Here is an 11305-nt window from a genome sequence, read left to right as displayed (position 1 = left end):
GGATACACGGTGTACTGTCCCGGTGGACCAGAAGTACTTTTGCTGCTGGCTCGTTCGCGCGCGGTTTTTGCTTCCCTTAGTCATAGCTGCTGATGCTGCTGCCGCTGCTGCTGTTGCTGCTGCTGTTGCTGCTGCTGTTGCTGCTGCTGTTGCTGCTGCTGTTGCTGCTGCTGCTGCTGCTGCTGCTGCTGTTGCTGTTGCTTGTCGCTTGCTGGTTCCTTTAGCCGTTTATCCAAGCACGATGCAACGGTGGTGGCCAGTGAATCGGGAGTTGCAGCCATTGTAGGAACGGATGAGCAACTGGCTGGACCCATCGCGGGGATCATCAGTCGTACACTGCGCCGGGCGACCAGAAGGGGACTAGGGCGTAGGGCTGGTACCACTGCCGATCGTTTGATTGTGATTCTTGTTAGATGTTGCTCTTGGAAAATGATACTCTCAGGTGGTTGGACTCGCTCAGCTGGTAGTTGTGCATTTTCTGGAAAGATTCGGATAGTTGCAGCTTCTGGTTGAGGTTAGGTCAGGGCTGTTCTAAAGGAACTGCGAGGTTAGGAGATCTGATTCATGAAGTCTTTTAGGCTAGATAGAATGAGCTGAGTCTAGGTTCGGTAATTTTATTCTGACTCTTGGTAGATGTTGCTCTTGGAAAATGATACTCTCAAGTGGTTGGACTCGCTCAGCTGGTAGTTGTGCATTTTCTGGAAATATTCGGATAGTTGCATCTCCTGTTTCGGGTGTATTCTGTTTGAGGTTAGGTTAGTACTGTTCTAGAGGGAATTTAAGATTAGGAGGTCTGATTTATGAAGTCCTTTAGATTAGGTAGAATGAGCTGAGTTTAGGTTTGGTAATTTATTTGTGATTCTTGGTAGATGTTGCTCTTGGAAAATGATACTCTCAGGTGGTTGGACTCGCTCAGCTGGTAGTTGTGCATTTTCTGGAAAGATTTGAATAGTTGCATCTTCTGTTTTGGGTATATTCTGTTTGAAATTAGGTCAGTACTAATGCTGGAGGAATTCTGAGGTCATGGGATCGGATTTAAGAAGTCTGTTAGGTTAGGTAGTAGGTTATGTAGAATGATTCGAGGGTAGGTTTAGTAGGAGTCGAGAATTTTTATTTATAAAGTGAGAGTCTATGATGTTAGTACTGCAGAAAGATAAGTCTGATACTCACGATCAGAGCAGTGACAGCATCATCCATGCTGGGCATCTGTATGAGCGCCATTTTCCTGTCTTTCGGGAAGAACTTGAAAGCCTTCACGGTGAAGCCATTCTTAGTGAAAGCATCTCTGATCTCCTCTTCGGTTACAGTGTTACTAAAATTATAAACGTCGTTAATAAAACGTAGAAAATTGACAGTTTCAATTGACGGTCGCTTCTGAAAAGTTACTCACGGAATATTCGATAAATGCAAAGTCGCGCTCGGTGGATAGATGTTCTGGTAATTCTTCGAGCCCGGTTTTTTGAATCTATGCAGAGGACTGTTAGTGTAGTCCTTCGTCAAACCGGCATCCGGCTGACCCTCCTTCGGCAACTGAACCGTCTGATGCTTGCTGAGCATCACTTTAATCTGTTTTCCAAACACTCTCAGCTTGTCCATGTGTGTTAGTGCTGCCACAAACAAGATATCATTGAAAAATACATCGTCAAACATGTTCCAACAGTTTCAAACCTTCTCAAACTGAATCGCAGGTGAATTTAGGCTTCTTTATTAATCAATTGAAAATTACCTAAATGTGCCTGATGTGGTTCGGCCATCTGAATCAGTGCCGAGTCCTTCTTGTTGTAGAGAATCTTCACACGCTGTACATCCCCGTAAACGCCTACATGCACAACACGCAAACATCATTTTTAATAAGCTCGACTCGCCTCCAACTTGGTGGATAATTTCTTATGGTGTCTAAGGATCGTCGAAGATGATTCGGGACAATAGATTCAGTCGATCGAGATCGGGGTACGATCGGACTAAGATCTGGGTCATGCAAAGTGACGATCGGTCCAGCTAACGGGTGGCTCAAAACATTGTCAAACGTCGTCAAACACTCTCAAACGTCGTCAAACACTCTCAAACGTCATGCAGAAATTTATTCTGTTAAACATCAATGGTACTAGAGTGTTCACAGGCTACCATTGAGAATCGAAGGCACGTTATCTCGAGTCTGAGAACTTTCTGTAGGTCAGAGCTGAACCGATCGGCTACTGAGAAGTGAGCTCCTATGGAATTACGTAAAATAAGCGAAAGCTTCTGTAATATTAAGGTGTCTGGAACTGATATTAATAAAATATTAACGAAACGAATTTAGAAGAGATGCTTGGAAATAGAGAACATGAAAAAAATATATGAATGTGTCGCATGGGCGGACGATGATGATTCGATGATCATGACATGGGTGGAATATGTGAATGGAATGAGAATATAGCTTGTAGTGAATAAAATAAGTTGAAAATCCACGAAAATATTCGGGCAGGGGGGGGGGCGGAAAAATGATAAAACGTTAAACGAGAAATACCAGAAAATAAAACGAATGAAAACATAAATACAAATTTTCTATATCCATATACACGTGAATACAAGAGAGTGTTGATGAACGAGATATTTTCGTACTAGAAAAAAAAATAAATAAATAAATAAGTAAATACAATGAAAAAATAAAATAAAAAACAGAGAAAGAGAGAGAGACAAATGAAACACATCCAACAACGAAACAAAAAAATTTCTACGTTCAGAATAGAAGAAAAAAAAAAATTTTCTGCAACATGACAGCGCCGATAGTGACGATACACCGTGATAGAAATACTATATTTTTCTGTCCCGTGTTATCTTTCCCGATGTACGTGAACACTGTGTGAACATCATTCATTCGGCACGATGAAAATAAAATAAAATAAAAGAGAAAAACAATTAAAAAAAAAAAAAAAAAAAACAAGAAAGACCAGCAAATTCGTTTGTTCTTTCTCTTCACTCTTCGAGATTGCTTCCAAACACGCGGAAAAATCGTGTCCCGTGTGTGTTCTCGTGTTCCGTGTCTGCGTTCGTTTACGTGTTATATGTGCCAAGTTTTACGGTATCAGTGTGTATGTGTGTATGTGTGTATGTGTGTATTTAGGTGTGTATGTGTGTATGTGTGTGCGTGTGTGTGTGTCCACGCATGTTAAATATAATAATTAATAATGTAATATAATTAATAATATAAATGTAGAGACGTACCAAACAGGGTAAAGAGAGCGTCAGGCGTGACCATCTACACAGAGAACAGACAGAGTCCAGTCAGTAGTCAGCGAGTAAAATAGGATTCAATGTATAGTGTTGGCACGCGCACAAGTTTCACGAGTCTCATGCCTTCGTTTCTTTCTTTTTTCCTTTTTTTTAGGGGCTTTCCAGACCTTTCGCTGCCTCATCGGGGAATCAACGAATTGCGCCTCGACAATCATTTTCGATGAAAATATTGAGTTTAGTCAATGACAATACAGAAATTATTTTATTCAGATATTACAATAAAATATAGTATTCTTTCTCAATAGCTATGGCGAAGATATTCCAAAAGTTGTGAAGAAATAATTCTAGATATTTATAATCGGAATGAATAATCTCAATAACATTTTAATAGAAATTTTCCAAAAGCTAGTGAAGATATAGCTAAGAATTTTAGATATTTATAATCGGAACCCAAATAATGTTAATAATACTTTCTCCATAGGAATTGCAATAATATAACTATTTAAATATAATTTTCGAAATTTAGAAAATTTGAAATTGTTTAAACTTCGTAGAATTCGATAAATCAAGTGGAACAATATGAAAGTTAAAAGTCACTAGAATTAATAAAAAACGTTTAATTAACCGATCGTCAGTTTCCACGGTTTATACGAGAATAAATGGCGCGCATCTATGTTTCTGACGTATATACTCGACGAGGCGCGAACGCGCCGACGTACGAGAGATATATGCACGCCGGGAGCAACGAAAGAGCTGGAACTCACTTTTCCGGTCGATTTTCCTTCGGCTGTCAGCCCTCCGCGATCGTGAGAGGAGGAAACAAGTACAGAGAAACAGACAGAGAGAGAAGATAGACGGAGTGAGAAGCAGAGAAACAGGCCGGGACCTTCTCGTCAATATGAATCCCTCGTGGTTTTGTCGTTCCTCGTAACGCGGGAATGATTTCGCGAAAGGTTCTTTTAAAAAAAAAAATACAAAGTAAAAAGTAGGGGAAAGTACATGTATATATATATATATATATATAAAGGTATATACTCGAATGTCTGCCCGCCAGAGGAAAAAGACACTGGTCGGAAGCTTGTGCGCGCGGCGCAACGATAGTAGTACACATAGTTATAGTACAGTAGTGACAATAGTTGCAGCTGCGAAGTGTGACGTCGACACACAGTTTTCTTTAAGGAGGCGCCTTTCGTTTCTGTTTATTGAGATTTGTTGCTAGTTGACAGGCTGGTGATACTTTTGGCTACCATTACGTGCTTAGTAGATTAGTAAGTTTGCTAGTTGCACTAGGTATTTATAGAATTGTTTTGATTTTGGAAGAATTCATATAATATCTTGATGAGATGTTAGTTAGCTTTGTAATATGTTTAGTACCAGTGTCTTAGTTAGGACTACTAATAGGTATATCAAGTTGAACTAGGCTTTAGTTAATATTTAGTGTTTGAGTTAGGTCTTGGTGAACTTTGATTGTCTTGGCTAGGTCTTGATTAGCTTTGTAAAATATTTAGTGATGTACTAGTGTCTTAGTTAGGACTACTAGTAGCTACATCGAGTTTAACTAGGCTCTTATCTTTACCATTTAAATTAGCTTTTGGTAAACTTTTACTGTTTTGACTAGGTCTTGATTAGATATTAATAATTCTACGTTTGTATTAAATCAAACTCGGTACTTAATTATAACTTAATTAAGCTTTGCCTAGTTATTAGTAGCTAAGTAAAACTTTACCTATATCTAAAGTAACTATCATACACCTATCCAACTCAAACATGATCAAGACCTAAACCAAAACCATCAGTATCTTGAAAACACAACTCTCACTTTTGCATTTATACATTTCTCTACATTTTCATTACATTTCTAAATCTTAGAGTCCAACAAAGCTACCAGCAACGTAAGCAAAACGTCAAAACAATTCTTCCAAAAGGATCGCACGAGGAACGTGCCTTCCACAAAGAAAGATTCTAATTAAATGATTGATACACCTTGCAAGAACGTAATTGTTCATCTCAGAAACAAAAGACATCCCCTGGGAAGTAACGTCGTAGACGACAACGCTACGAGCCGCTCAGGACAGAGAATGGTGACGTACGGAAAGATTTCTATATGTGTGTTTCGAGAATGAGTGGGTCAGTGGGGCATGGGGTAAGATATAAAGGGTACGTGACGTAAAGGGGGGTTGCATACGCATCGAGACTACGATTTTCCTAGTTGCCGATGGAGACACTCGCTCGATACCAATGATTCTGATAATAGAGAAAAAAAAAACACTAGCGAACGAATTCGAGATTCTGTTCATTGGATTTTTATTCGCTGTTCTCTAGAGGACAGCGACGAACACGTGCACGGAGAACGAGGTATCGAGGACTGTTCGGCAAGGGAAACTCGCGTCGAGGGATGGAGAGACTGCAAGGGTTGCCTACGTAGCACTACGTTTTAATCGTATCGTAGTATTCGTGTAACTTTCGTTGTATATGTACGTACCTAAGCCAGTTTCGTGTACGTAGATAGACACTGAGAGAAATGGAAGCTTCGTTTAGAAATACAGAACGAAGATATAAAAGATTCATTCCTAACGATTTTAGGGAATTTTAGATTTAGTATTGTACATCGAGTAGAGAGTTTTTTAGTTTAAGATGGAATATAGTATTAGATTCGAGGAACTTCGAGTTTTAGATCGTTTGAGGTACTAAGTTTGAGACTGAGTTGGAGGTAACGGGAATAATTCCAGATTGAAAAATGAATGTCCAGTGAATTTAGAGAATCTTAAACTCAATATTATACATTAAGATCTCCCAAGATCGGCATTCGATTTCCAAGATTCCTAATTACCTTCATCTCTAACTCAGAAAGCCTCAAATTTACTAGCTCAAACTGCTAAGAACTCGAAATTTCTCAAATCGAACACTACAAACTACCATAAACCTTAAAACTCTCAAACTCGCCGTAACAATCAATCAACATCTTATCAAAAAATTCCATACTGTCCAGAAAACACTTCGTTTCCCTCAGTGTCGAACAAAAACAATTCCGAGAGCGCGGCAGCGCCTACTGAATAAACAAACAGTCACGAAGGAAACCTTTTCTTATGCGAGACTCAAAATCCCCCGAAGACAATTGAAAACCCTTCCCTGAAACTCTAGGAAACCGAGAAACAGCCAGAGACGACGTGTCAGACTTCGTCGTCTTCGTTTCTCGGTGGTTTCGTCTGATTTACTCCAGAAATAGTCTCGCATATCACACGAACCTCCGTGATCTCTGTTCATGATTCGATCTACGAACCCCGTGTGCTTTGTTCTCGATGAACGAAACCAGCGTAGGATTATCGGCGGCACTTACCTCCTCGTTTAAGTTGCTGACGAGCAACACCGCGGAAGTTTGTGCGTTGGTGGGCACGCGTACGCCGAGGCCTGTCGCGCTGAGATGGAAACCCCCGAGTCCGGCTAGGCCCCCGGCTGGCGGGACCCCGTTATAGGGGCCCGCCAAGGGCGAGGGCAGACCGTGCATGGCCGCGAAGGGCGTGGGCAGCACACCCGGTGCCCCTGCAATGGACTCTACTTCAGGAAATTTACAAGATGTCGTTAGAATCGGTCACCAGAATTGTCTTCGATGGGTTGCAGGTTGTTTTCTCTTGCAGCCTGGTCGGAATTACGAAGTTACTAGCAAGGGCGCCTTTTCAACCAGTTGATTTTCATGGAATTTGACAGGTTCTTTCTTATTGTTCACTTTCAACGGGGGAAACATCCCTTGACCCTTTGCACTCGGAAAGTGACCATCTACTTGATTAGACGCAATGACATTATAAAATTTGATATTTGACGTTGAACTTTGTATAATGTACTTGTGATTTTTTTCCGAGGTAGTTTCAAAGAATATCGTCTTTGTCTCGTCAAGAAATGTTAAATATTTCTAGTGAGAAACTTCTGAGTGCGAAGGGTTAAAGATGAGGGTTGAAAGTATGTGTTTTACAACTCCGAATAAACCATTTAAGAAAATATTTGACGTTTTTTCTTATTGTCCACTTTGAACGGGTGAAGACAATCTTTGGAGTTGGGGGTTGAAAGTATATTTTTTGTAATACCCCTGAAAGTAGGGGATGAAGAAAAGAAATTTGTTCTTGTTTTGGTTGAAAAGGTTTTCTTGTAAGGTACACGTACCAATAGTTAACTGGTTGAGGTTATGTAAATGTAAAATGTTAATCTTTATATTTTTAATATAATTATTTAACGTTAAGTATGGAATGTAAATATTTCCCAGTTCCAATAGAGAATAGTTCTTTTTACTATTTCAAAATCAAAAGAACTTCAAGAATTTCTGACCAAACTGCAAATGTTACATATAACTAAATACAAAACATTAAAGTTAGGAACAAAAAATACAACATTTCAGAGTTCGACAAAATATCTCCAAAACACAATTCCACAATAATCATATTCCCTAACCCATATTCCATCAAACGCGGCAATCAATTCACAAATCAATCATAGCATAGCGAAGTACTTAATAAAATTCGAAAACAACAGCTTATCTATAATCAGTTAATCTTAAATCATGAATCTCCACGTCATCTTAAAGCTTCAAATGATACTCATTCTTTCAACCATAAATTCCTTATTTCTTTAGACAAACGTGTAATTCTTCCTTGGTTTTCTTTGATTTTCTCCGCATTTCTGTGTTCAACAAGTACACATTTCATTCTTTCATTTTGTTATGCGCAAAACGAGAGATTCTTCAAGGTAAACACCACAATTAACACAGGAGAAATCAAACTAACCGGTAGAATCCGCCGAAAACAAGGTTCCGAAGATATAAGGGGCGACAAGGCGCAAAGTCGAAACATTCGTCGGCGCATCGATCGGCGCCGGATACCCGTGTTCTCCCGTTGTAGCGCAATTAATTAATTTACCCGAGGAAATAATACCGTCTGACCGCACGCAATTCGATCCCGCTCGAAAATGGAGCTGAAAACGACCGGCAAATTGGAAGCAGGGAGACGAGGCGGTGGCCGGCGACTCGCGGTCAGTCACGAAATAACAATTTATCATAACGTTCGAATGACAGAAACGGGTCGGGTATTGCTATTAATATAATTAATTCTAATGGACTGAACGCCGGGAAATCGCACGGCTAATTGATCGATCGATTCGCCGTTCCGGCCGGGAAAAGAGGGTGGCCGGCAGCGGCGGCGGCCATCGATCCGCACCAATGGCCGGTGGGGGGCTACGTGTTGCAAAACATCGACGGATACGTTGTAAAATTTAACTGTGCGACGGTTCTCGCTCGATTTCGCGATACGCTTTACGTCCGAATCGACCGGAATCATTCGCGAAACTTTTTCCGCTCGCCTTTTCGTTCGGACCTTTCTGTCACCGACAAAATGGCGGATAGAGGGGGCAGCGTGAACGTTGATTTATGGAATAGTTCGAATTTGTTCGGTTAATATTAGAGTTTTAGGAATTCTGGATAATTATTGGAATATTGGGGTGGTTATTTATAATATTACAGTTAATTTTATATTCTTCTTGGTGTAATGGAAAGGTTTAATTGTAGTAGAAACTTGAGAAAAATCGCCGAACATTTTAAACGAAATTTAACAAACATAGATATCACTCGATTCCTTTGAATTCAAATGAAACATTCTTCTTCTGTTATCAATTAGTCTATTGTAGAGTAAACACAGATGTAGAATACACTCTAAAAATGATTATTGGCAAAGTGATTCTATCGATCACAATTGAAACACAAATCAAAGGTATGTCGCGAGCTGCGACGAAAAAGTCCGCAGCACTCGTTAACAAAAATATCCCCGCCCGCCCGGCCGTCCGTCTGTCTGTCTTCTTCGATGAAACTGGAGGGACGGAGGGGAATAAAAAAGGAGGAATGTTTTAAAAAGCGAACTGGGAGCAGCCCCGCGGGCTGATGCGAGCGGAGTAATGGAAACGCGCGGGATAACGGCGCGCGGATGATGAAAATCCGGTGGAATTCAATTTTCATAATGAAAAAAACAGCCACGTTCTGGGAAACTTCCTGTTAAACTCGCCGGCCCGGTTACTAACTTGTCGGGAATTTAATTTCATAGATACTTCTTCCGGCCTCCGCCGCCCCGCAACGGCCGCGCCGCCGCCACTTACTCGCGACGAATTCGAGACAGTTGCTTCTTCGTTATTGTGCAACGCCGCGACTATTATTGTCGGCTGGGTCAGGTGTTAATTAAATTTTATATTGCCGTCGTACTGTCGCCGATGAATCGCGACGAGAGGGTTACCGGGACGTCTTACGGCTTCGAACGCTGATTAACGAATTAGTTCGGTGAGTTCAAAGGGTTCTTGTTTCTAAACGGTTTTGTAATAGAGTTTTCGATTGTTGTTTTTGATTGGGGAGAATATTAGTGAATAACATGTTGAAATTTGGAATTGTGTTTGATGGGTTTCTTTTGGGAAATTATTAAGTTCGTCGAATGTTGTTGATTAACGAACTAGTCTGATGACTTTAAAAGATTCTAATTTCCAAATATTTTTATAATTCATAATTTTCCAATCGTTGTTTCTAATTGGGAAAATTTGTGAGTACACTGTAAATACTGGTGAATATTTATAAATTTGGAATTGTGTTTGGTTTTCTTCTAGAAAATTCTGAAGCACGTTGAAAGTTGCGGGTCAAAGAATTAATTCGACGACTTCAAAGGGTTCTAGTTTCCAAATACCTTTACAATTCATAATTTTCCAATCGTTGTTTCTGATTGGGAAAATCTGTGAGTACACTGTGAATATTGACAAATAACATTTCAAAATCTGCAATAGCATTTACTAGATTTCTTTTACAAAATTTGTAAGTACTCCTTGCATTTTCTAAGCCGCTCGTAAAGGAAGTGCTAATTTACGGAATATTTCTAGCTCAAGAATGATAGGCTGCAATAACTTTACTCTGGAATGTTGTATTATAATTGAAATATAGTTTCAAAACGTGAGTGAGAACGTAATTTACAGGATTCTAGTAAACAGTCGTCACTCACCGGGTATTCTAGCGCGTGGCTGAGATCCAGCACCCATCAGCAACTGAGGAAGAAGTTCGCCGCCAAGCGCCAACGACGCTGCGTCCAAATTCGCGTCGCCTGTTGGCAGCGTGGGATTGGTGTAGTCCCTGGATTTGTCGTTATTATATTTCACATTCAAATTCTGCATCTTGCTGTAATCGATGCGCAACGTGCAGCACGAGTTGTAGATGTTCTGACCCTCCAGCGACTGAAACACGAAAGAGCAACGCAAATGTTAGTCAAAGAATAATACAGAACACAACAACGATGACAGAATTGTTTTTAATTTAACGTTGCATATCTGAAGCTTTCTTTAACTATTCAATATTAAAAAATTCAATATTAAATTTTATATAATGTATCAACACATGGAACATCGAAATAAAATAATTCTGTCACTTCATTTATACCAGGTATTTCTTTATGATAGTTGTAAAAATATTGATATTTCATCAGAAAATAATGAATATTTCTTGAGAAAAATATTCTCGAGTGCAAAGGGTGAACTCCTTAAGTTGGCGACATTCTTTGAGACGAGTTGAACGATAAAACATGTATAAGTTAAGAAACAAAGTTATTGTTCCTAGAGTTCAATGACCTATTCCTCATTAAACCAGTTAACTGTGTTCGACGAGTATACACGTCATCGTAAAGCTTGACACGATAGTAATTCATTCAGCGATGAATTCTTTATTTTTTCACATAAACATGTAATTCTTCTTTGTGTCGCTTCGATCTTCCATTAAAATATACTCTACGTGCATTCGTCCTGCGTTCGACGAGTACACGCTCCATTTTTCGATTTTATTGCGCGCAGAACCAGAGGTTTTTCCAACTAAATTCTACAGTTAACTGGTTAAGCCAGCTACAATGATGGCGAACCGTTGGGGATAAATTCCTGGACACGGCTCTCACCCGAAAGCCATTTAACACTAAAACTACCAGATAGATCAAAATGCCTCCTTTCTGATTTCTTCTTTTCGCAATTATTAAAAGATAACAAGTGTTTCTTTGATAAATTATTAAAGAAATTGATTTAGCAACACGCAAACTGAATTGTA

The 11305-nt window shown here is 39.7% G+C and overlaps 1 protein-coding gene across 11 annotated transcripts in view; it reads right to left on the bottom strand.

Annotated features, from left to right (window-relative positions):
- Positions 1-326: 326 nt before the first annotated feature.
- heph (polypyrimidine tract-binding protein 1 heph) overlaps positions 327-11305 on the bottom strand; it is a 517180-nt gene continuing 506201 nt past the window's right edge. For 9 of the 11 annotated variants that reach the window (XM_076365032.1, XM_076365030.1, XM_076365041.1 and 6 more), the window contains 7 exons: positions 10224-10452; positions 6551-6768; positions 3205-3238; positions 1727-1819; positions 1391-1607; positions 1171-1312; positions 498-934 (listed from right to left, as the gene is read on the bottom strand). In XM_076365032.1, the coding sequence (XP_076221147.1) occupies positions 836-934; positions 1171-1312; positions 1391-1607; positions 1727-1819; positions 3205-3238; positions 6551-6768; positions 10224-10452 (1032 nt within the window). In that variant the 3' untranslated portion in view covers positions 498-835. The other 2 variants (XM_076365037.1, XM_076365035.1) reach the window with 2 other exon arrangements.

This window comes from Nomia melanderi, chromosome 2, assembly GCF_051020985.1.
Source record: "Nomia melanderi isolate GNS246 chromosome 2, iyNomMela1, whole genome shotgun sequence".
NCBI lineage: Eukaryota > Metazoa > Arthropoda > Insecta > Hymenoptera > Halictidae > Nomia > Nomia melanderi.
This window is presented reverse-complemented; position numbering and strand designations above follow the sequence as displayed.